General features: G+C 51.1%; 3 protein-coding genes across 7 annotated transcripts in view; 2 read left to right on the top strand and 1 right to left on the bottom strand.

Moving 5' to 3' along the window:
* Positions 1–8,656, top strand: part of PAK2 (p21 (RAC1) activated kinase 2) — a 47,855-nt gene extending 39,199 nt beyond the window's left edge. For all 5 annotated transcript variants that reach the window (XM_080410416.1, XM_080410414.1, XM_080410415.1 and 2 more), the window contains 3 exons: positions 2,309–2,505; positions 3,063–3,200; positions 3,722–8,656. In XM_080410416.1, the coding sequence (XP_080266542.1) occupies positions 2,309–2,505; positions 3,063–3,200; positions 3,722–3,808 (422 nt within the window). In that variant the 3' untranslated portion in view covers positions 3,809–8,656. The remainder of the gene's footprint in view (positions 1–2,308; positions 2,506–3,062; positions 3,201–3,721) is intronic.
* Positions 8,657–8,817: 161 nt separating this feature from the next.
* Positions 8,818–17,024, top strand: LOC308072900 (aquaporin-12-like). Its single transcript, XM_080410458.1, has 3 exons — positions 8,818–14,134; positions 14,615–14,731; positions 15,347–17,024. Exons 1-3 carry the CDS (start codon positions 13,369–13,371, stop codon positions 15,526–15,528), a joined length of 1,065 nt encoding a protein of 354 aa, XP_080266584.1. The 5' UTR covers positions 8,818–13,368; the 3' UTR covers positions 15,529–17,024.
* Positions 17,025–17,039: 15 nt separating this feature from the next.
* LOC308072319 (uncharacterized protein) overlaps positions 17,040–25,367 on the bottom strand; it is a 31,289-nt gene continuing 22,961 nt past the window's right edge. Inside the window, exons 1-2 of the mRNA XM_080408979.1 lie at positions 20,004–25,367; positions 17,040–19,724 (exon numbers count right to left, since the gene is read on the bottom strand). The exon at positions 20,004–25,367 is cut by the window's right edge and continues 22,961 nt beyond it. Of these exons, the coding sequence (XP_080265105.1) occupies positions 18,546–19,724; positions 20,004–20,987 (2,163 nt within the window). The 5' untranslated portion in view covers positions 20,988–25,367 and the 3' untranslated portion in view covers positions 17,040–18,545. The remainder of the gene's footprint in view (positions 19,725–20,003) is intronic.

The raw sequence follows: 25,367 nt of genomic DNA, 5'->3' as shown, positions 1-25,367 counted from the left end.
CTAACTGCAGTTGCTTTGTTAGTCTCTTCAGGTTGTCATGCCTTTGCTTTTGACGTTTTCCCTTTTTCATTAGAAGGTCACTAACAAGAAAATTATACATTATTAACCATTTGTATTGCTGTCTAGTCTTATGCTATGCCTGTACTGGGTCTCCTTTTCTTGGACTGACAGTGTAACACACTTTCATTAATACAATCATGAAATGACAAAAGAAACTACTTGCTTTTCAGGTAATTGTTATGCATGCATGGACTTGTGTACAGTAAGTCAGTTTCTGGTGTGTGTAAACTTGTGGGAATAAAAAAAAACATGTGAAACCACTTGAAGAAGCTGTCAGGACTGTTGAGAGCTGCATTGTCTGTCTGACTTCTTAGTATGTAGGAATGTGCAGAGCGTGAAGTGACCAAAGAGTTAAGGGATGGTGACTTTACAGTTGGATAGGAATTTGAAATGCCATGAAAATGTGTCTCGGCAATATTCCTTAGTGTAGATGGTTTGCAGTCTCATGTTGTTTATGAGATTGAGTGGGAAGAAAGATTATAAGCACCTTGATTTGCTTACCAGCATTGTTGGAGGCACTTCTTGCTTGCATAGGAGGTTTTATTTTTTGAGGGTGTGATGTGTTTGTGGACAAACTGTGTGAATTCAGAGGCTAAAGACAAGTGAATAGTTACAGTAGAAGGATGTGGCTGAGAAGAGTTAGCTGGAGAAGGCTCAAAAAAGTAAGAGCTGTCGAAGCAAAGCAGAGTGTCAAAAGGACAGGGTTAGCAGCCTGTGTAAAGAACCATCCTCCCCAGGACGCTGGGGGAGGATGAGGAGGAGGGGGAGAGAGGAGAAAACAGGAGTCAGTTGTAATGAATGGTATTGTAATCAGTGTTGAGATAAGCTCTTCTTTGGCTGTGATTATAGAGCTTCTAGCAGTCCTTTAGGATGGAGGTTGGAAGAAGTTGCACCTTCTTTTCACGCTCTTCCCCTTCTGTGGGAGGCTCTGGCCTGAGGGACACAGGTGACAGGAGAGGGAAGAGGTACCGGTCTGCCTGTCACCACTACGCACCTACACACGCTACTGGCTGGTGGAGCTGGGTTCTGCATCTTGCCTGTCTTTTCTCTCCTTGCTGGTGGCACGGTGCTGACGGCCTTGTTGGGAGGTCAGGAGACGTGCATTGGTGCTGCTTTTGGAATGAGCTGTGCTTTGAGTATGACACCTTGGTAAAGGCCAGGAAGTGCTGATGAGCAACTCGGTGACTCCTGTAGGTTTGATATTTTTTTTTTTGGTTGGTTGGTTGGTTTTGTTTTGGTTTGCAGTGTTTCGGCAAGCAGGGTGGGGGTAGTTCTTTGTTAACGTGTCCTCTTGGTACAACTTCACGCTTCCATGACTGTGGCTCTTTTGTTAGCAGCGCTTGGCATAACACTTTCAAAATCAACTCAAAATTTTTAAATTCTTTCTCTCTCTCTCTTTCTTTCTCTTTCTCTCTCTCTTAAACTTAGTGTCAATGATAAGGTAATATCTGTCTCCTGCCTTAACTGTGTTCTTATTGATGCTTTACATGCCTGGGAAGTGAGAGTGCTGCAGCTGGATAAAGTAACATGATGGAACATGCATTGCTGCTGCACCTGAAGGCTATAGGAATAGGTGACTTTTCTTGTTTTCTTGCGTGTGGTTGTTCTCTTTGGTAGTTACCTTGTGGAAAGGTTTGTTTGTCTAGGCTCCTTCTGCTGAGTGGGGTAGCATGTATCTGAAGCCTCGTTTCCCTGTCTCTGTCAGCTGTAGTACATGTATTTGATAGCCAAATTGCGTGAAATGTTGAATTCGATAGCTGCACAAATCTGTTTAGCAGGGCAGAAGCCATGGTTTGTGGATTTGTTGGGGATTTTTTGGTGGGTTTTGGTGGTGTTTTTTTTTTAGTTCAGACTGTATAACATACCATGTGTAGAACACTTGCCTTCTGTGTTCTGCTTGATTAATTTTTTTTAGCTGTTACCAGTCTGGGATTCATGAAGGAAGGACTGGACAAAATACAGTTCTTCTACAGGGTAATACTTTTGCCCGTTTTCCAGAGGACAAAAAGCCTTATCTTCATTCCATGGAATTCTGCCCTGCTTAAACACCTTCAGGTTTTGTATCTATCTTGCACATTGGATTTTGTAGTATAGAGAATGTAGTGGGGGGAGGGGGAGGAGAAACCCCCCCAAGCCTCTCTCAAGTGTAGAGGAGTAGAATATATGTGTAGTAATAGAGAAGTCTTCTAGGAAGCCCACTTACTTGGGGTGCACCAATTTAACATTTTAAAATTCTGTTATCCTACAGCCGACTTTGGTTTCTGTGCTCAGATCACCCCAGAGCAGAGCAAGCGCAGCACTATGGTTGGAACTCCCTACTGGATGGCCCCCGAGGTGGTCACACGGAAAGCGTACGGCCCTAAAGTGGATATCTGGTCACTGGGCATCATGGCCATCGAGATGGTGGAAGGAGAACCCCCGTACCTCAACGAAAACCCCCTGAGGGTAAGAAGTCCAGATGTTGCTAGAACTGTTTGCGCGTGTTTACTATATGAACGTTTTCAGTAATTGTTCATTAATAGTGTACACGTTAAAAAGAAAATGAAACAAAAACCCCAATGAGCGTCAGTAGTGCAAGGAAATTCCTCCAAAGGGAGATAGCAGTCTTGAATTTGCAGTCAGCCCTACCCTGAAGTTTTCTGTTTGGAAGATTCATACCTGCTTGTAACTAAAACATTGGACTTTGTAGTCAAGTCTTCTGTGATGGTTTAGGGAAAGTAAATCCATTACATTACAAAAAATGCTGCTTGTGTCAGAATCTGGTATTTTCTTTGCCAAGGTAAGTATCTGTTGCCAAAAGATTTTTGAAGGTTATTTTGCTACTAGCCAGAATAGGTCATGACTGTCTATAATTGTGGCGTTTTTACAGTTTTTTGTCTCGCTAGGGAGAGAAGTGGACTGCAGAGCCCTTTCTCATCTAGACTAAGGGATTACCGCTAGGCAGGTCAGTTTGGTATCTTTCAAAGATTTGGCTTGGTTATACAATATTCCTCATTTTACAGGCTTTATATTTGATAGCAACTAATGGCACACCAGAGCTACAGAACCCTGAGAAACTGTCCCCAATATTCCGGGATTTCTTGAACCGATGTTTGGAGATGGATGTAGAGAAAAGAGGATCAGCCAAAGAATTGCTACAGGTGAGAGTCACCTTCTTCTCACAGACAGACAGAGAAGCCTTGAGTAAGGTCAGCCTGTGATAAACCATAGCGTAGGCTGCACCCTTTTTTGTGTTTTCTCTGGAGTCTAGTGGGGAGGAGTTGGTAGGAACTACAGTCATCAAAGATTGTAGTACGTACTCTGAAGTCTTTCCCTCAGTAACAAAGAACCGTGCCTTTGTTCTGCTGCTGCTAAAGCATCCAGCAGTTTACAAACTGACTGTAATAGGGACATCGAAGTGAGCAGAACGCGACTGAGAGATGTTTGAGCAGGAAACCTCTTTGTAATGAATTATTGCAAAAAGGCCTAGGCTCTTCTGGGGTGAGGAGGAATGATTACTGGGCTTGAGGTGCTCTGGAGTTGTCCCTTCAGGAGCTGGGCACTGACAGCATTTGCATTGCTTTTCATACCTTGGAAAGAAAAGGGCTGGATAGGTATATGGCTTTTGCTGGCTTTTTAAACCGCCTTTCACTAATTTACTGTATTTCTCTCTTCCTGGCAGCATCCCTTCTTGAAACTGGCCAAACCTCTGTCTAGCTTGACACCACTGATCTTGGCAGCCAAAGAAGCAATGAAGAGTAACCGCTAACATTACTGCCACAGCCTTCATCCTTTTTTTGTTTGTTTGTATTTTACAAATCTTTATAATATATGACATTGTTACACCTCGGGGGGTGGGAAGGGATTTTGGTGGGGGGGAAACGTCTGCAAAAGGGAAGAAACTGTCATCCAGAAGACACCCAAAATGAATTGTGGTGACTCTAGTGATCCCTGTCTGGGGTCCAGAAGGAACTGAGGACATTTTTTTTTTTTTTTTCCTTTTTTTCCACACAGCCCAGAAATGCCACTTACTGTGCCCAGGGTTTTAAGGGTTTTTAATGACTTCACTGTAACAACTCCCATTCATTGTACCCTTCTGGGTACTTTCAATACTTGAATGACAGATTCAAGCTTTCAGAGAGCAGTACTAATTTTGCCTGCTGGTCTCTTTCACTCTCCTCTTCCTCCCCTTTACCTGTCTAGTTTCAAATCACTCTAGTAAGCTCCCATATGACTAGATTCACGGCAAGTGTGACAATGTGAAGGTACATCTTGCCCCTCATTTCCTTTACAGATTAGCTGTCGCTGTACTGTAGAATTGATAACCTGGCTACTTAAGAAATCGTAATGTGTTGAGATGTTTTTCACTTTTTAAGATGAATATGGAGAGGAGGGAAGAGAAGTATTCAGCTGTTTCTCATATGCCTGTGCTCTGGGGACTTTTAATCAAAGGTGTGGCCTCTGTGGAAACTTAATGATGGATCGAGTCTTTGGATGTTGGTTTATCGATATGTAGGTAGGGGTCAGATACTTTATTTATGATCAAATGATCAGCTATTAGTCAGGGCAAGAAAAAATTCCAGCTGTCTTCCTGTCTGCTCTGTATTTTTTCCCTGTTAGACTTGCTGGCCAGAAGCTTGAGGGATAACGTGCTTGGTGCGGTGGGTGGTTCAAAAACATGTATTGTATCTGTGCTCTGATTTGGGCTTTGGAAGTTATGCTGGTGCCTTTGACTTTTTTATTTTACATTTCCCTTCTTTGTATCAAATACATTTTTGTATATGTTGTATTTTTTTTCCCCAAGCAAATAATGCATCAACCTATGGAGTTGTCAGTTTAAGTATTAGAGCTATTTTTTCCAGTTTTGTATGTGCTCCGTTTGTACTAATGAAATCAGAAGAACGAATAATCGGATCTGAGGACACTGAAGATACATGAGATTTTAAATATGATTCAAAAAGAAGATTATGAACACCTGGAAATGCCAGAGCGCTGTTCTGAGAAGACGAAAGCTGAGGGGGGAGAACAGCGCTGTCAGACATTCGTGGGGCTTATTTGACTGGCTCATTCAAGGTTGAGGAGACATGATGTGTCACGCTGATCCTTTCTCACTAAAGACATTGTACCAACTAGAATGGCTGAAGTCAAACATGCAATGCAAGAAAAAGTGCCTCCCTCTGAAGGACAGTGAGCAACTTGAGCAGTTGAGTTCTTGGGGTGTTACCAGGGGCAAGTGTAGAAGAGCCTGCGCTGCGGCTTCTTCTAGTGCTACAGTCTATGCATTTCAACTTCCCCAACAGTTTAACGAAGAGCCGACTGTGGTGACAATGTGCCAAATGATTCTGTGAAAGAACAACCATTACTTTAGTGGGATTTTACCGCACTCCCAGTGGGGCAGGACCTGGGACAGGTAGGGTTATGGCTGCATATGGACAGAGGACCCTGAATAAATTTTTTTTTGCACACTTTTACAAACGTTGCTGGCAGAAGATAGAAGACATTTTCAGATAATTTCAGTATTTGTATAGTGATAGAGGTAACTATGTTTTGGAGACTGGTAGCCAAGGTATGACAAAACCAACTTCCAGTTGAGAGCAGCTGGCCAGAACAGTGGGGGTTGTTTGTGCCGATGGTGGAGGGGGAGTTGGGGCTGGGGTCTTGCAGCATCCGCTGCTGCGGCTCACTAGCTACTGGGAATTGGTGTGGTACCAACACGATGCCTTGTGCAGGGCACTACAGTAGCGCAGTACAGCTTGTATGCTACTCTTGCGTGGTAGTAAAAATTAATGTTGGGTAAATTATGTTAGCTGCTCCATCACAGGAATAAATCCCTCTAGCTCTAAGTGTAAGAATAGTTACAGTTTTAAATTCAAGGAAGTGTCTCATTCCAGGCAAGGAAACCTAGATGCATTTCCCAGGCAAAATGTATTACGAGCCACGGACACTGTACACGCTGTAATGGCAATGCCCCGGGTTGGGCGCGTCTGGCTCCCTGACCAAATGAAGTAGCGAGGAAGCTTGGCCGAGAAAATAGAACTGTCATACCAACGATTCCCTCTTCGTCCATTGCTGGCAGTGGACTTTGTGAAACTCCTTGTGCCAGAGTTAAACTGGGAGCTTTTCTTTCTTTCTTTCTTCTTTTTTTTTTTTTTTCCCTTATTTTTTTATGGCGCAATCTAGGCAGTAAGATACCTTGCAATAAATTTAATTGTTTTTAAATAGAAAGCCAAGAAATCTTAAGTAATTTTAACTTATTAGTTCACTTTTCTTGGTGAATGAGAACGGTTTAAAACATGTTACAAAATTTGTCCGATTTAGTCTACTTTGGAGATGATTTCCAGACTTTCAACTGTCTTGGCACACAAAACTTGGCCCAGGCCAGAGGTTACCAAAAACATACCCCAGTGCCTGGCCGGGTGACCTGGAAGGTGCTTAGCTCTGAGGCTGAGACATGCCCACCGCTCCCCCAGCAGCTTTGTTGTTGGACGGTGAGGTTCCTCTCCCCACTGCCAGGAATCGGGGTCAGAGATGGAGCTGGCAGAAGAGGAGAGCCGTGAGGAGGTTGCTGTGCCGTGCTTTTGTCTCGCAGTGTGGCGGGCATTGGTTTTCCAGTGATGTCAGCTGCATGTGTCTGCAGGAATAAAAAATGCAAGCCGTGTTTGGTTTTTTTCCCCTGATGGGAGCAGATCAGTGTCCTTACGACTTGCTGCAGGGCTGTTCGACTGCTGTGTCACTAGGGCGGGCAGACAGAGACCAGCCGGAGTTTGTGTAGATGACAAGGGAAGGATTGCATCGGAAGGTGCTGGGATTCCTGTGTGTCTCACTTTCATGTGCCAGCATGAGATCCTGAGTCAGGATCCAAGATGCGTGGGGTGGTATGAAGCGCACCATGCGTGGCGTGCTCGGCTGGGTGTGTGTGCAGCTGGGCATCTTGTGGCAGAGACACAAGTGTGCGGGGAACATGTGACTCCTGGGCTTTGCTTGGTGGTGTAGAATAAACTGGGCTTCTCATTAAAAGCAACCGTGGCGCTGGGAACGTGCACTTTGACCTGCCTTAGGTGTTAATGAGACTAATTGTAGGCTTCATCCTGGCTCTCCAGTGCAGGGAGGTGCAAAAGTGTAGCTGGAGCAGATGGGAGAGGCTGGGTCCCTTGGTTGGAGGGGTGGTGGGTGGGCTGGGGAGGAGGCAAGAAGGTTGTTAAGGGTCTCCAGCTGGGGTTAAATAATTAAATGTCTCTGGTCTGTTCTTCCCTCTGTTCCTCACGCTGTCAATGGAGATGGAAGTAGGTGCAAGCTTTCTTTTTATTTTTTTAACTGTCTTCAGATTTTAATGTTGCCTTTTGTGTAATTTAATCCCATTATGTTATTTAATTGTTACTGCAATATTAACTACTGTATTTGTTGACTTTGTTTAATAACTGTTCTTTCAGGGCTAGAAATAAACTTTTAAAAAACATTTGGGTTTTTTCCCCCCGTTCCCCATCATGAGTTTATACCTTCTAAGACAAGACTAGCTGAAAAGAGTACATGTTTAGATGTCTTAATGAGATTAACAGAATGTATTTGTTTGTAATTAAGCTTATGAATGCTTTAATTACGATGGATATAATTTTATGCTATACTAGCCTGTCCTGTTTCTTTATAAATTTTTACTACTCATCGGTGTCTGTACCAGCCTCGTGGTAGCTGCAGGCTTTCCTTGCTGCCACGCGCTGCTGGTGGGTGGCTGTGCCTCCTGCAGAGCTCCAGGTCACCGACGGGAGGAGAGCAGCTCTGAAACACCCTTTTCACCCAACGTGGAAGCAAGGATCCTCACCTTTCTTGCGAAGGGAGCAGAGCAAAGACCAGCCTAGTTCATCACGGTCACATCTTCCACCACCCGTTCGCCTTTTGGTAGTGCCTGGGGTGGGACTGATGGGCCAGTAAACTGCCATCGTGGCAATGTGATGATGTTCCGGTAACTGTTCCAAACAAGACTGCTCTATTGCACTGTGAATATCATCCAGCATTCTACATACAAACGTGTGTCTGCACAGGCTACGTGGGGAATGACCTGTCCCGATGCCCACTGCAAAGGCATGGCTCTTGGCTCTGCCCTGCCTCCGCTCATCAGCGCTGAACCAGCAGAGCTGAAGGGTCAAGGATGTAGCTCGCCTGGGCCTTGGGACGAGACTGCTGGTGCCCGCTGGCTGGCTGCAGAGAGTCGCTTGTGTTTGTCATTGCAACAGTAAAAATGCTGTGGCGTGCTGGCGTGGCAGTCTAGCTACAGGAACGGACGTCTACATGAAATTACTCTGGGGTTGAGAGCGGTTCAGTTAAGATCCGGGTCAAGTTTCCGTCTTGGTTGCGAATGTCGAGGACTCACCATGTCGTGCGTTTCCCGTGTGTTATTGGGAAATTCTCTTCCCCTTTCTTGCATGTTGTACAAGCTTTGCTCATACCACTGACAAGGGAAATGAAGAAACCACTCGTCTTCAGAAGCCTTTCCAACCAGACATGAGAATGTTGTTTTGCACAAAGCACTGTCTCTTCAGGTTAATGAATTTGTTGTAGTATCTTTTGTCTTTATATATAATTGACCCTTTATGCATTTAAACTGATGTTCTCTAACACTGCATTTAAGTGATTTTGCATTTAATTTATGGGGCGGGGGGTGTGTGGGGAAGTTGACAAGAGGAGGAAGAAGGTGCTTAGCGGAACTCCGTAGTTAGCTAGGTGTTGGTACTTGTGCTGCTGGAAGGAGAGCAGGGGTTTGGCTGAGTATGGCTTGCACAAGTTGAAAGTTGCTAGTCTTCGCTTGATAAATCCTACTAAGTCTTGTGTAAACTTGCTCATCCCTTGCGTATACTTGGCCTAGACTAGAACCAAGAGCAGCTCCATCTTTTTGGATCTGTTTATTCAAGATTGGGCATTAAAACGTACTCAAGATAGTTAAGTCGGGGGCAGCGATTTCTCCCTTTCGGGCCTGCTGTTTGCTTGCAGTGAGTTTACTGCAGAGCTGAGCACAATTATTTGGACTTCGCCAGCAATGCGCTGGTTAAAAACAGGATGGCTGAAAACTGAGCATCTTTATTTCTAATTAGTGTTTTCACAGCGGTGCCTGAAGAAAAGCATTGGGTGTCAGCACAGTTCATGGCTTGTGTGCAAGCACAGCAGTGGTCTGCAAACGCCTGCTCCCAGCTGGTTTGTTTCCCTATTTTTATAACTTGTATTTTGCTGTGAAGATTGTTTTTAATAAAAATAGCCATCTTCAGTCAGAGAGGTATGTGAAAGTGTGCTGAGCTCAGCAAAATTATTGATGTTGCCCTCCAGATGCGTGGAGGAAGCAGGTTCTTCTGAGAGCTTTTTTCCCTACTTTGAACTCCAGCCTTAAGAAGGATTTTTTATTTTTTTTTTCCCTTGAGCGGGGGGAAATACAAGTGAGAACAATGAGTTTCTGACTAATGTCTCTACCTGCAGTCTTGTTTTGAGGGAAGTGGGCAGTGCCGATGCAGCTTTTCACGCTCGCTCCCTTACTGCAATGGTGATGCTGCGTTTTCCCGTTCTGTTTGTCGGTCGGGGTCTGCAGGGGGAATATCTTCCAGCACAGCGTAATGTCATTTCAGATCCCATTTACAGATTGACCTGATTATTGAAACTGTGTGTAGGGGCTGATATGATTTTTTTTTTTTTTTTAATGGGATTTTCCCACTGGGAAGTTAATGATTGCTCATTCTCTTCAGGACACTGAAAGGCCACCAGACTTCTGCTTTGGAGAAGATGTGTTGAGTCAGTAGAGGAGAATGGGGCTGGCATAGCAGACAGTATGTCTCAATGCACAGATGTGTCTCAATGCACAGACTCCAATTTCTGGTGTTTTCTGAAGGGCTTGTGAATGATGAATCTGGCTTGGTGTAACTGCACATCAGTGGAGAAGATGCTGATGTGACCCAGGGCATCTCCCCAGGCTGCTCTGGGCCGGGGGAGGGGACAACAGATAGATGCTCTTTTCCCATACTGGGTATAGAGTGACCTTTCTAGGGACAGATGTCTCCCCTGAGTTCAAGGTTTACAGAGCCAGGGATAACCCATTTTTGTTATTTTTTCCTCACAGCGAATGCTTGTTGTAAGGATTCAGGTCTTTTCACAAAGCACAATTAACTTGAGGCTGGTGCTGGGTTTCTGCTGCCTTGTGCAGCAGCTGGTGACCGGTGGCTGCTCCTGGGAAGCTCTCAGCCCACCTCCCTGCCCAGTAAAACTCGCCTTAAATAACCTTACAGCTGTACTGGGCGCTGGCTAGTACCTCCTGTGGGTGAAAATAGCACGGTGGGGGGCAGCCGGGGAGGTTCTGCTCAGCTTTTGTTACCCTTGGGTGGCTTAGGAGAGTAATGCATGTTTTACTTAACTGGAGATGCCAGCTTGTTCCTATCCCATGGCTTAAAAAAAAAGAGAAAAAAGCAAAAAACCCAAAACATTTTAAATACCTGCATTTTAAGCAGCCCTGAAAGAAATTTGGTTTAGAAGACAACCCAGTATTTCAGCCACAGAAAAGTGGTTTTCAGTGGGAGTATCTGAATTTTTAGTCTTGTTTCCAGAAGAGCAGCCGTGCGAAGCTGCATGGGCTCATGGAGGTGTTTTGCTGTTGCAGGGGGTGAAGGTTTGCTCCAACATGGAATGTCCAGTGCGCCCTGCCTGCCACCAGCTGCTTGGCCTCTGCCACTGGTGTTATTTAATCCCATAATTATCCTCGTAAGCAACAGCTTGCAGTTCCTCTCTCCAGCCGGGGTTAAGCGTCCCACAATTACAGGATGTGCCATGGGCATAATTACAGGCGATGGATGGGAAATCGGTTTTAAAGATCTCTGAACATTTACTTCCGAAGGCCCAATTCAAACACTTGAAAAGAAGGGAAAAGTCGGTTCCTGCGGGAAGGAAGAGATGTTGGATTTTTTCCCGTTTTACCATGGGTGTCACAGTGTTTTCCCTGTCACAGCTGTGTTGGGAGGGAGGGGATGCGAATGCACTTGCTCCTTGGGCATTGGTGCGTGGCAGCTTTCCCCTGTTAAGAGTAACTAGAAACATTGGCGTCGGGGATGTTTGTTATCCCCATTTTTTGCTGATCTGCATGAACCCTGCTCAGTGGCTGAGGTGTTCTCCACAGGGAAGCTCTGGAGATGCTCTCCAGAGGGGAGCTGGAAGAAGGCTCTGGTCTGCTCGGTTCAGCTGCTTATGGGAGCGGTTGAGCTGTGGCGTGGGGGCAGCCGTGGTGTTCCTCTGTGCAAACTGCCCGTCTGTCTCCTGCGTCCCGTGAGCCAGTGGTTCTCTTCCAAGGATCCAGGGGCATCAGCCCAATGCAAGTCCCCGAACAGCTTTGTTTCTGAAGATAAAACTGAAATAGTTTATCTGCTTTTGAGAAACACAGAAGTAGGGGAGACACAAACTAATTGGATTGTGATGTTAGGTTTTTTTTAGTGGTGTGTTCTGCAGTGCCATATAGCTTGATCTGACCAGCACTTTGATGCTACCAGAAGTGAATTTTCATGAGGCCAAAAATACTAATTTTATGAGTCTCTTAAAGCATGTGTCATCTTCCTTTATTTGGGCAAGGTTGGTTGCTCATTTGAGGCGAAAGATGCACACATAGCCTGTCTTCTGGAGAGGGAAACGGGTTAAAAATGGTAAAATCATGCTATGTTTTGAGGCAGGTCAACCAAAGCCAGGGCAGTTCTGGTGGGAAGGAGGGGAGGGCTTGGACAATGGGCTGTTTGCAGCGTGGTTCCTCTCCTCACTCACGTTTCCCAAGACTTCCAAAGCAAGTGCTGCTTGTGGCGATCGCTGGGGATGTGGTACCTTCCTAAAGCCGCCCTCGGGTGGGCACTAGGTGATAGAAATGACTGTGGGAACGAAGATGAAAGGAGGGAGAGTGTTGCAGGAGGAGATGCTGAGGCTGGCTGTGACCTTTCCAGACAGCTCCAAAAGGCCCTGTTGAACCAGCGTGTTTCTGTTCCGCTGCAGCAAGGACCGTAAGAGGCTGAGCATCTCCAGTGCCTTCCAAGTGTACGCTCCGGGTTCTCACGGGCCGCTCTGCATTGCCATAGCCGGCTTGAGCTGTATTAAATGTCTCATCCCCGACTCAAGTGTGCTTCAAACCTCTCTCCTGGCAATGTCTTCTATAAATGACTGGAGAGGGATAAAATAGCGTTAATAAAAGCTGTTGGCTCCTTGCATGTGGTGGGGTGATGAAGGGAGCCTGTGTCACCCACCTGTGCAAGGGTGCAGGACCAGGCTTTGCCCCGGGCATGGTGTACCCAGCGTGGTGGTCCCAGTGCCCGGCAGCTGTTTCACAGTTTGTCCCATCACTTGTTCCCATGGCAGCGGAGCCGGTGATGAAGGAAATGCCGTTCTCCCTGTAGGGAGAGGAATTGTGGGCTCAGGGTGGGGTAACTGCTGCCGTGGAGCAGGGAAGTGACCCAGAAGACACATGAAGAATTGTTTATGCTCTGTTAACCATGAGTTCCCGATAACGCGGCATTATCCACCCCATCCCACCCTTCCTGCCATGGCCTGTGCCGCTCCTGCGTTTCCCATCACTCCATGTCCCCTTTCTTCCCGCAGACCCCAGCCATGTGGGATCCTGGGGGTCCCCAGTGACCTGCCGGAGCTGGTGCAGAGCCTGTGACCGGTGGAGCAAACACGGTGTATTTTGCCACTTGTAGCTGCTGATGGCCCTGTTGTGTATTCGGAGGCGTAACCTGATGTGTGTAGGTGTTTAGATGGTGTGGGTTTCACAAGTTTGGTAGCAACAACACCATGGGGTGGTTTTGGTGGAGCTGGGAAAGATCCTGTCCCTGATATGTGTGTTACCAGCAGGAGGAGTTGAAATGTCACTGTCACTAAAATGCCACCTGCAGACCAACGGCACATGCAATTAGTGCTACCAACAAACGAGGCGAGGTCTTCATCAAGACAAGGATAGGAAGCAGTAAGCAAGCTGGGCTTTCAGACTGGCTGAAGAGGGACTTTGCTGTGGCTGAAGGTGGCCCTGCCCCGGAGAAACATGGGCTCCTTGCCCAGGCTGCTGGCTTTCTGAGGGTCCCCTGCCTCCCAGGCTTGGGGACCGGGGCAGTAGGTCGAGATTTTTGGTGCAAAGCAGAAACAAAATGAAGGTTTTTGCTGCTTCTGGAAGACCTGAGCAGCTCCGGGGAGCTACTGCGGGTTCTTGGATGTGACTGCTGGGAGCTGGAGGCTCAGCGACCGCGTGCTGAGATAACGCCAGGACCTGCGTGCTGGACAAACACCTTGCTGGCGGGTCCAGGTGGGTGAGCGCATCAGCGCCCCGTGGCAGCAGGCATGGCCCTGCGAAGGAGGGGGCAGCACGTGCGGTGTTTCCCAAGCCTGCCGGGCTGCGCCACGTTTCCTTGCACGCAGCTCTATAAAGGGGAGGCGCAGAGGCTCTCGCTGCTCCTTCCTGGGGTTTGGTCCAGTCTCTTCCCCAGCGCAGCCTTTGCTATGGCTGGCCTGAATGTCTCCATTGCTTTTTTTTTCCTGGTGGCTGGGGTGTGCCAGGCGCTCAGGCAGCTTTCCAAGAGGCTTCTGTCTCCTGGAGCGTATGGCTGCCTTGCCAGAGAACTTGCTGGCTCGTTACAGTTGTGCGCGAGCTGCCTTGAGCTGAAGATGCTGATGGAGATCGGCCCGTGGGGTGGTGGCTTTGGCCCAGATGTGGTCCTGACCCTGCTCTTCCTCCTCTTCGCTGTTCATGGTGTCTCTTTCGATGGAGCATCCGCCAACCCGACCGTGTCTCTCCAGGAGTTCCTGCTCCTCGAGTCCAGCCTCGCAGCAACGGCCACCAAGCTGCTGGCCCAGGGCGCGGGCACGGGGGCGGGCTGGGCTGTCACCAAGCTCTACTGGTCCTGGGAGCTGACACGTTTCCACCTCATCCAGAACCTGATAGCGTCAGAGTGCAGCTCCTCTATCCACACGTCTCTGCACCACGCTGCCTTTGTGGAAGGCATCTGCTCTTTCTTTTTCCACCTTGTCCTTCTCAAGTTGCGGCAGAGTCACCCGATGTACCAGGTCCCTGTGCTGGCAGCGACTGTCACCTTCCTGACCTACACAGGTGAGCAGCACTTGCCTTTCTTTTTCTAAGCCATTTAGAAAAATACCTAATTTGTGGGGGAGTAACGGTCCCTTTTTCATCTTCCAGGACTTCATAGGTAACGATTACAAAGCCATTTATTTTCCAGTTATTTTGGAGAATAGTCATCTGAGGATGAAGACAGCAGTTCAGGATATCTAGGCAGCAGGTGGAATGTCAGCACGTGGGAAGCCATCGCTTGCCCCAAAACTGGGACCGCTCCTTGAACGTCTCCTGACGCAACCCCTTGGTCCCACACCGAGCTCTTCTGCTTCCTGCAAAGCTCCGAGCGGCAAGGGGGGGATTATTCCCCCACCTGCTGCCGTGCGCAGGCCAAGGGATGCAGCTGCCGATGCACCAGAGGCGCCGCTGGCAGCAGGAGGGGCGGCAGGAGGACCCAGCTTTATCGGCCTTTCAAAGGGTGCAAGTGAGACTGATGTCCACGCTTCTCCTCCCATGCAGCCGGGCCGTTCACGGGGGCCTTCTTCAACCCTGCCCTGGCCACAGCCACCACTTTCCACTGCTCGGGGAGCAGCTTCTGGGACTACGTCTGGGTGTACTGGCTGGGGCCCCTCGCAGGTAGGGGCTGCCCGGGGGGTACCGGCGGGCGGGGGCTGGGGGCAATGTGCAGGGCAGAAATGCCGGGTGGAGCACAGACCTCCTGGGAAGGGGCTGAACTTGGGCCTCGCCAGTGGCAAGGGTCCTTTTCTGTCCTGCTTCCCTGTCACTTGAGTCAACGCTTTGCTGTCTGGTTTTTTTTGATTCAGTTTCTATGCGGGGCACAGGCAAAACTCTCCACGAGGCCAAAGTTTGGGGGTGGGGGGGGTGAAGCAAAGGTGTTTTAGGGCAGCGATAGGCTGAGCTGTGCTGTTGAGGTTGTCCACAGCCTCAAGGTGACCGCGAGGAGCTGGGTACGTGCTGCCCTGGACGCAGGGAGGGGGGACAGGAGGCTGCTGGCGTGGTTTATGACCCTCTTGGGCCAAAACACACCTTGCTTATTACATTACAGACACAATGGTTAAACCCTCCTTGAAGTAATATAACAAGGGTCTTTAGGTGTTGGTGGGGACCTTGGTGGTGCTGGAGCTACTTTTCAGTCGTGATGGAGGTTGTGGCAAGGACCTGAAAATCACTGCTGAGCCATGGGGAGCTGCTGGATGCAGCATGCGGAAGGGGTCGGTGCTTTCATTGCAGGGATGCTCGCTGCCCTCTTCCTGTACCAAGGCAACATCCCACGACTCTTCCAGAAAAACCTCCTTTACAGTCAGAAGAGCAAATACAAGATACCCAAGGCAAGGGTGGCAGTGCACACAGAGGGTGACGAGCCGCAGCGCAAGAGAAAAGGGGAGAAGAGCAACTCTGAGCCTCGTGCCTGAGCCATGGTCGGGGCTGAGGAGGCCCCCGCAGCCCCTCTCCTGGGTTTCCCGGCCCAGAGGATTTTGCTGCTCGTCCCACCCAGCATCTGTCCTGCCTGTTCAGTCCCACCTGCAGGGTGAGATTATTTTTTTTAAGCATTGCAAAGGAATCAGCCAATCTGACCTTGCAGGATGTCTGAATCCCTGCGCTCCTTAGGGAGTAGCTTTGGAAGTCTCCCTGGAGAGCCCTAAATGTTTCAAGCCTGCATCGCTAGCTTGGGGCAGGGGCGGGGGGGAACCTAACACTTTTGCCTAAATTGGTGGTTGTCTTATATTACCAGGAGCTTACAGAAAGTCAGGACCGTGGCATGGGTAGGCTTGAGCAACTCCCAGGGTATTGCACGATGCAACGCTTGAAACACCTTGGCTGGGTCTCCTGCAGCCATAAAACCAAAGCATAAATCAGAAACCACCTTGGAAACTTAGGGTGAGGAGGAAGCAGGCTTTGAACTTTCGAGTTACTAAATGTATGTTGGTCAAAAATTGGTGTTCTTTGAGTTAAACTAAGCTCCTTGAATTGCGTAGGCTGAACCTGTCAGTTCTTGGAGAGGAATTAATAATGCTCCAGGGCAAGGGGGTTCACTGGCCACAGAAGCCCCTGCCCCATTGTGGATGTGGTGCTTAGTCTGGGTTTTGTGTGCTGTAAAGCATCAATCAGGACACAGCGCGCAGTGTCTGCGGTTAAAAAATGAGACCCAGGCAGCTGGCGCGCAGCCAGTGTGGGTGAGCAAGTGCATCCCTGGGCTCCTCTCTGTGTCTACATGAAATGTTCCTAAAGATAAAATTATGGTTTGTGGCAATAATAGTAATGATGATGATGAAAATAAATGTTGTGATTGGCATTTGGGTGAGTGATGTCATTCCTGCAAGCTCTGCAGAGGGCTATCAGCCCCATCTGATCCCTGAAAACGGGAGACACGGTGGAGATGTCCGAACTGCCTGCCCTGCCTGCTGCTTGCTCTGAAAGAGGGATGATCTGGGCGGAGACACCTGCTGGGTAAACGGGGTTCCCCCCAGGCAGTGCTGGGGGAGGGCACCCCGTGGGTGCTGCACCCTGGGGGTCTCTCCAAGGGGAAGAGCAGGAGCTGGGGTGGTCCCATGTGCAGCATCCCTGGGGCAGGCTGGATACCGAGCTGCTGCCCGAGGTCCCCCCCGCCCCTGCCGTGCCGCAGAAGGCCAGTTCCCCCATTTCGCAGAAAACAGTCAGTTTTGCAGCACCTCTCTGGGCAGGACAGTCCTGAGCTGAATACGTCCTTGATGCACCACGGCTTTTCGGAGCCGGTGCGGGGTGCGTGTGTGGGGCGGGCTGTGCTTTACATGCGAGTGGGCATGGGGGGGTGCGATGCTCGGGGTGTACGAGTGTCCCTGCCCTGGGTCACCTTGGCAGGAGCTCGGGCGGGGAAGTTCTGCTCCTGTTTACTAAGGTGCAAGCAGTGAGTAAGGAAGTGGTACCCAGCTCAGATTTTGGTTTGGTAGCTGGGTGCCAGCCCTGCTCCTCCCTGCACCCCTGCGATGTCCCCTGTGGGTTTTGGGGGGATGACTGTGGCTCACCTGTGGGATTGCCCTCTGGGGCGAACTGCAGCCCGCCCAGGGAAGAGCTGCACCTCTGCAAGCCATGTGGCCGCACTGCATCCCAACAGGAGAAGCGAGAGAAGGGACCAAGTACATGGACAAGCCTCAGAAGTGAAACTTTATGGAACAAACAACGCCCCAAAACCTGCGCAGCAAATGTCTCAGAACCAAGGCCCGCATGGTGCCCGGCTGGGTGCTCGGCACTGCTGGTCCCTCGGGCTTTTATCCTGGTTAAACCGTGAGCCAGAGACAGGGCACCCTCGGGTGGAGACCAGCACCTTTGAGGCTCCACGTGGCTGGCCAAGGGAGAGCCTGGGGTGCTCGGATCCCCTGGCAATTTTTTCTGAACCCGTTTTAGTTTGGAAATCATACTGGAAATCCTGAGATGGGGCCTTTGTTTATCCAGACTGATTTGCTGGCTCTGCTTTTGATTTGAGGATAAGCGTAGGATGTGAAAAGTGAGGTTGGCTGGCCCACCACAGCCTGTTCTTGGGGTATTTTTCCCCAGGCAGTGCGTAGGGTATTCCTACCCGCTCCAAGTGGTGGGCCAGGACGCATGGCTGCAGAGATGCTCATGAGATGTCTCCCAGACACGTGGGTATTTAACTTGCAGCCTGACACCGTGGCGTCGGCACCAGCGCTGGGGTAGGGTGCTGGTCCTACAAATGCAGCGTACGAGCGCAGGATCCGAAGGCAGTGTATAACCACAGAGGCAGGGCAAAAAAACACTGATTTTATTTTTTTTAATTTTTTTTAGAACATCCTCAGACGTTTGAGGTCTGTTTCTTGGGCTGCTGGGGAGATCGTCTACAGGGCAGATTGATGTAATTAAGTGGAACTTAATGGGAGTGACGGTGAATATCGTTATTTTTAATTAAGAAGCTGCTTTTCCAGCAGCATTAGGGCGTAGTGGAGGAGAGCTGCAGCTGGACAGACTGACTTGTTCCTAAGCTGTAAATCAAGCGTTGTGGCTCTGATTTATGGCTTTGCCCTGCACCGTCATGGCCTTCGGCACAGGGCCGAGGACTGGGGCTGCCGTCCTGGTTCTGCCCTTGCGGCTGGAGTCGGTGCCACGCAGCACAAAGCCCCGGGTGGCCTCGTCCATGGCTTTGGCCCCTGCTCAGGGGTTTTGCCCTGTTTGCTCATGACCCTGGAAGAGTCGTGTTGCATCGAGCCCCTGGGACCCCCGTGGCAGCCCGCCCCGCTCCGCAGCAGCAGCAGCTTGTAGCACCCAACATGCGCGCAGTCCTGCACAGGCAGAGGTGACCGGGGGCTCTCGGGGGCAGCACGGTCCCTGCCTGCCTGTCCCTCCCGGGGCACGAGCAGCCCCCGAGCCCAGGAGGCGGGTGCCTCACTATCCTCAGCGAGGGCAGCTGGAGAACGATGCCTGGAGGAGACAAGGAGCCTCAGTTTTGGGTGCCCGCCAGCCTCTGACGCATGGCATTGCCGTGCTGAGAGGGGGTGGGGGGGTGGGTTGGGGGGGGCTTCTGGGGAAACTGCTTCTCATAGAGAGCCCTGCTGTACTGCAGCTCCGGTGTCACCAGCCGCCGGCACATGTGCTCCATCTCCTTATCCAAGCCCTGCTTGAGGTTGTAGCCCAAGATCTTTGCGCTGCCGTGCTGCAGTGGCTGCAGGGAAGAGTCCTTGATGTCCTTCGGGGCCACGCTGCCCATCCCTTGCAGGCAGACCCTTGCCAGCTCTGCCTGCCTCTCCCGAAGCGCCTTTACTTCCCGCCGCATGCGCTCCCTGCCAATGTCTTTGTCGATCCTTTCCCAGAAGGTCCTGTTGAAGTGAGTGTAGATTTCCCAGTCCAGCCTGTTCCAGTCCTTTATCTTCTCCACAATGGTGTCTGGGAGAGGGGACTTGGTGCTGCTGTCCCTGCTGTTGAGTGGGAAGAAGACGACGCTGTCCAGGTCCCAGCAGAGCATCTCCTTCAGCAGCACCATGGACTCATCAAAGTACTCTGTGATGAGGACCAAGTCGAAGGACGCCTCAATGGCCTTTATCATGAGTTGCACCCGCTCAGCAGAGACCTCTCCATTGGGGTTGAAGCCAAAGTCGAACGTCATGAGGTTCCTGGCATAGTGACTGTCAGTTTTTGTGGGGTTGTAGTAGTGGTGGGGCTGGCTGAGGAACTCCTCCAGGCTGTGAACGCGGGAGAAAGCCGACGCGCCCTTGTAGTACACAAAGGAGGACTCCATGAGCTGCACAGGGTTCCTCAGGATGGAGAAGTAGACGGCTGAGCTGGACACCACTTTCTGCACCTGCGGAGGAGAGAAAGAAGGTTTGAGGGTGAGGCTGGGAGAAGGGACCTGCGCACAGCCCTGCGTTCCGCTGGGAAGCAGCAACGCCCGCTGGGTTTGGAGATGGTGGGTGCTGGGGAGCATTTCAGGGTGCAGCTGGTCAAAGGAGCACTTGTGCCAGCTGTGGGGACACAGGGAGAGCAGTGACCAAAGCTCCCTGTGACATGCTGTCACAGCTGGGTGGCCTGTCCAGGCTTGAGACAGGTCTTGTCCCCTTGCCTTTCCCCAGATCCGCCAGCCCTGGCATCCAGAAGGGTACATGCTGGGCACAACTGAGCTGATCTAATGTGCTTAAGGTGTTCTCCTCTTGCAGCTGGTACCCTCTGGGCCTGTCCAGGGAGCAAGACATCTCCAAGGGCCCACCAGGCAAGAACGAGATGATAGCTGCTGACTGCTACAGGTGATGTCTCCTGGCTTGTCTTGGGTCACAGCAGAATGATTTACCAAACCCGGTTACAGAAGCTCTTAGGAAATGCCCATAGCACGCAGGGTACCCAGGGGCAATCCTGTCTCTCCTGAGCTTCATCCCTGAAGGGTTTATATGCTCTGCAGGTGTCCCGCTTTGCTCCCCACAAGCCCCCTCTCTCCCTCCTGCCGCTTGCCCCTCCCAAGGCGTTGTGGCTTTGCCTGTACCTCTGGCTGCAGGAATCGCATATGGTGGCAGAGGATGTTGAACTGCCGAGGGCTCCTGGGGGAGAAGCCCTGCACGAACTTCGCCAAGAAGTGGTGCGGGTAGAAGAGCTGGTTGCCACCCCCAGTGGGGAAGGCAAAGGTGAGGTTGTGCATCTCACCGAAGCGGAAGAGGATGTTCATGACGGTGCTACTGGCGCTCTTGTGGACTTTCAGGAAAACAATGTCAGTCTTGGGCTTACACGTCTTTCCTTGGGAGAAGAGCCCTACAGCCTTCTGGCCTTCTCCAAGTGTCACCTCCCCAACCTTAGAGACTTCTGTCCACCTTGGGAAAAATCCCCTTGCCGGGTCTGTCTTGTAGAAGTCCTCTGTTTGTGGACGTTGAGCTGAATTTGGCGCAGCACGTTTAAGCAAGTTGCCCCACTGGTGGTGGGGGGAACCTGTGGCTGGAAGCTGATACTGGCTCCGTACCACCACCTGCATCGTTCCTGGTGGTGACGTTCTCCTGGGCTCCTCTGCGATCATCCTGTTTGCAAAGGCCATGAACTTGCTGGTAACAGCATCAGCATCTCCCGAAACTGTAGAGATCCTCCCAGGAAGCCTTGGAGAAGGACCCTCTCTGTTTGCTTTTCTCAGGCCGGGAAGTTGGGATTTCGGCCTCACGGATGAAAGATGGGCTTTCACCTTCTTGCTGCTCTTCACAGGCTGCCCCGTCCAGTGCTCCTCTTGGCTGCCTGGGCTGCTTTCCAGTGGAGTCTCCTGGCTGAAGTACAGCTGCATCTGAAAAACATCCTGCGCACTCTCTGTCGAAGTGGGGTCTGGCACAGCTTCCCTCTGCCAGTGCAGCAAATCGTCCTCCCACAGCAGGCTGGGGGTCTGGAGGGCATAGCTGAGCTGCTTCTGGTGACGGTCCATGGTCCGCTGCAGGGCACGCTCCAGCTCGTGCTGGCAGTTTCTGTAACAGGGAGGACGCGAGGCTCAGCTGCAGAGGATGGACGGAGCATGCAAAGAGGGCAGCTCCTCTGCAGCCCAGACCCCCGCCCTGCAGGCACCCCAGGACATGTTCCCCTGTCTTTCTTGGGGTGGGTGAAGGACTGGACCGCTGCCCCGGGAGGTTGGGGTGGGTGCGAGAAGAGAAGGAGAGGTCAGCAGTGACGTGCTAATGCCCCTGTCCCACTGCAGCATGGTGGGCTGGTGGAAAGGGGCAAAGGAAGAGGAGGCAAGGAGACAGAAGGGCGGGTGGCTTGGAGAAGCCGGGGGGAAGTTTGCAGATGACCCCAGGCTGGGAGGATGCTCAAGGGCTGTGGGGTTTTGAGGCCAACCAGGTCAAAGCCCAGAGCAGCCTGGTCTGAACCCAGGGTGGGTTCAGCTCTGGCCAGGGCGTAGGGGTTGGATGTGAGAGCCCCAGAGGGGTCCTCTCCCACCTGGATTTTCCTTCCTGTCTACAGAAGAAACTGTTGGGTGGTCTTCAGGAGGGCAGTTTTGAGCCCACCTCAGTGGTCAGCGAAAGGTTGGAGGACAAGATGCAGGTTTGCAGTCCTGTTTGGGACCTACCTGGCAGGCTGCAGCTTCTCCATGACTTGAAGCATGATCAAGAGGAGGATGAGGAGGCTGAAGAAGATCCAGAGCCGAGCTGTCTGGCACCTGTATATTGCTTTCAGATTCCTGCAAGGAAGCAGACATTTCAGACCGTTAGTAGACAGAGGAAATGTGTGTGTGAGGCAGAAGGGACAGATGCCTTGAAACTTCAAAAAAAATTTTTTTTTTTTTTAAGGTCACGCTTTCACAGGTGGAAGAGGTGCAGAGGCAGCGATAACCGACGAAACTCAGAGGCTGTGCTCAGCCTAGTGGAAATTTCCAGCTGGGATACAAATATCGCACCGAAAGGTAAACAGCGATAACTGCCAAGTCCCTTGGCTGCGCGGGGACGCCTCACCGGCACCACCTGAGCTCCCGTGGTGGCTCCCCGAGCAGCAGGAGCAGGCACTGCTGGCGTTTTTCCTGCCTTGCCCCGTCTAGAAACATCAGGACCCCATCTTTATAAACAAAGGCAACAAACTGTTTTCCCTGCTTTCCCCTCCTCTCAATGCCTACTGTTGGAGGTGACGGCCACCTGCGCAGGCTCCAGCTGGGGCTGGATGCGATGCCACCGCGGTGGCCCCAGCCGTGCCTCTCCGGCGCCTGACCTGGCGTTCGGTCTGGTTTTAGCCAAGTCTACAACAGCAGCGTGATTTCTTCAAGTCCTCAGCACTACGCTCTGGGGTTTTGGGTGGTGTGCGGGGACGTTCAGGCCATGAAAAACATCGCCACAAGACTTTATGGTTGTAGGGCTTGCAGCAAACTCCTGGTGGAGCTTGACTGTAGCCTTAAGATTAAGTGGAGCAGCTGGGCAGCTAAGCTCCCTGGAAATAAGGATTAGTTTGCATTTCATTTCTGCTGGTTTCTACCCAGGGAACCTACTGTTGCTTAACAGGAGATGATTTGTACCGAGAACCTGGTTAGATCTCCTGTTGTGGGCTCCTCCTTGGGTGGGGGTCCAGCCTGCGAGCCCCAGGTGTCTGCTCTCCCCCTCTCAGAGGCAGGGAGAGGCACAGGCTGCTTTGCTGAGCACGAAACGGAGGGTTCCGGATAGGAGGATTTAATGGAAGCAGAGATTTGGCCAGAGCTTTCTTGGAAGCCACAGACAGCTGATTGATCTGTGTCGGCATTGCCCCCTTCCTTTAGCCTCCTGCCTTGGACCAAGAGGCTGAGCCTGGGAGCGCACAGACCTGCTCATCCCGGGGCGTCTTCATCTCCCTCTTTACCTCCTACTCTCAGCAGCCGTGTGACACGTGGGAGAAGACCCGGCCTGAAGAGCTAGCAATGGTGCAAATACGGGCTGTTGGAAGCGATCACGTGCATCCCACCGGTACTGGTCGGGAGTCTGGGTTTGCTGTTGAAAAACTGGATTTTCAACAGGAACAGAAAAAGTGTCAACTGTTACAACTAACTGTAGTTTGCTTATTACAGCACCACTTCCAGTGGCTGTGCATCAGCGGGGACACTCGCGGGTACAGTTCTGCCCTGTGCTCAGAAATGTCACTTAACTGAGCTGAAACGCTTAAGCTCCTCCTGGGAGATTTTTAATGTCTAAAGTACTTGGGACTGTGAAGGCTGGGGGGTCTTTGGTCACAGCAGCGCTACTGAGGGTTCAAAAGGCACATTAATCACTTGCACGGTGAGCAAGCTAGTCGTCAGCGGCACTGCACCCCCAAAACCTGACGGCAGCCTGGGGGTATCCATGCTCATTTTCCACCTGAGGAGCAGACTGCCAAGCTCAGAGGAGAGACAGGCGGCTGGCGAACGCACGCACGGCTCACTGCCTGGCCACGCAAGCACGCCAGGAGAACCTCCTGCTGTCAAAGAATGATGGGTAGGACGAGCAACGGATCAGAAAAATGCCAAATGCTGAAGCAGTGCTTAAAATGCCAAGATGTATTAAAGGGAAAGGGTTGAAGTGGAGATTCCAGGCTGCTGCAGAGCTGCTGCAAGGCATGGTTTGTTGAAATACCCATGTGGAAGATCACTGATGGCCAGGGAGACCAAAGAGGGGAGATGGCAGTGAAGGAGGAGTTGCTTCAGGATGAAGTGATGTTGCCGGACAGAGCTCGTTGGAGACTTGATCCAACTCCTCCATCCCTCAAGGCACAGCTGATGATAAGTTTGTCTGCCTGGCCAGCCTAAGAAAAGAGGCAAGAAGGGAATGAAGAGCCAACTAATTGTGGTGATTAGTGATATACCCAAACTCTCTCTTTGGGGAGATCTGCATGAGCACCAGTAGCAAAGGCAGAACGATGCAGCGCTTCCCTGGCGAGCGGCGCTGAGGTAGGCAGCGCCCTAAGCTACTCTGGTACCTGTATTTTGTATTTGTTAATGAGTAACTGTTACGCGTGATGGAGCCCAGCTGTCCTGGCGATGGCTGAGCACCTGTCTGCCGATGGGAAGTGGGGAATGAATTCCTTGCTTCGCTTTGCTTGCGTGTGCGGCTTCTTCTTTACCTATCAAATCCGCAGGCGTAATTCTGGACTCGCTTCCACAGATCTCCCCGGTCAGTACTCAACTTTCAGCCTGTAGAGGACCTGTGGAAGATTCAGATCCTTTTGCTGATAGCAGGCTGCCTCTTTTGAGATTGCTGTTGTGTTGGTTGAACACCTAGTTGGAGAACACGCAATGTGTTGCTGGCTGCTTGGGTCTGCTAGTGTAAAACCAGAGCCCTTGGTCCCAGCTGGCTCTGGTGGGACACACGTGCCTCAAGGTGGGTGCACTGAGAGAGGGAGAGCTGTGGCAGCACTGGGGGTTTGCACTGGAGATGCCAAGAAGTTGCACCGAAGGCAGAAAAAAATCAGGACAAATGCAGCATGAGAAGACTTTGTCTTGGAGGCTGGAGCAGCTGGATGATTTGTAGCTGGACAAGGAGCCTTCAAAAGGCTTGACTGCTTTCCATGGGTGCCTCCTTCACAGCCTTCTCGCAGTTTAACATGCCAGGGTGAGATCATGGGTGTGGGTGTCTTGGTGCAGAGTTTTAAATACTTGAGATCAAAGCACCGGGAAGATGTCCAAGATGCAGTCAGAGCTGGCGGGAGTCAACGCTGCCCTGTAGGGCGGGTGGGGCTGCAAGAGCAACCCACAGAGTCTTTGGAAAAGCCTCCTGAAGAGTCCCCGCAGATCAGAGCCTGTGTGCTGTCACCTACAAAAGCGACAAAGCAGGGTGCAAAGATGGATGCAGCACCCCAAAGATGGCTTTGACTGCGAGGGCTCAGCAGCAGAGCCACAGCAGCTGAACCCTGCTGTGCTGGCTCATGGATGTAATCAAACCCATAAATGTTGGTCATTTATTTGCAAGGGATGATGCCCACAGCTGTCTCACCGCCTGCTCCTGGCAGGGGAGGGGGTGCCTGGGGTGCAGCTCGGAAGCAGGTGCTGCTTGATTGCAGCGGTGCTGCAGATGTCCCTTCCATTTTTTCCCCCCTGCCTGAGGCGGAGAGGACGACTCTGACCTGTGCCCCTTCCCCATCCAGCACAAAAATGAATGCGGCGGTGGGATGGGTCTGGGGGTGCTGGCACTTGCGGAGCCCTGCAGGGTCTCAGCCGCCTGCCGGGTGCTGCCGGCGGTGCCGAGGCTGAGCTCACCGGGCAGCTGGGCGGCAGAAAATGACTTTATTGATTTGCTGTGGCTAGATGTGCTCCAGGCAGCGAGCAGTGTTGCACGGGGGTTTCATGTGATACGTACGCCAGCGGTAGCCTGCTTCCTCTGAC

This window comes from Falco punctatus, assembly GCF_963210335.1.
Source record: "Falco punctatus genome assembly, chromosome: 13".
Classification (NCBI taxonomy): Eukaryota; Metazoa; Chordata; class Aves; order Falconiformes; family Falconidae; genus Falco; species Falco punctatus.
This window is presented reverse-complemented; position numbering and strand designations above follow the sequence as displayed.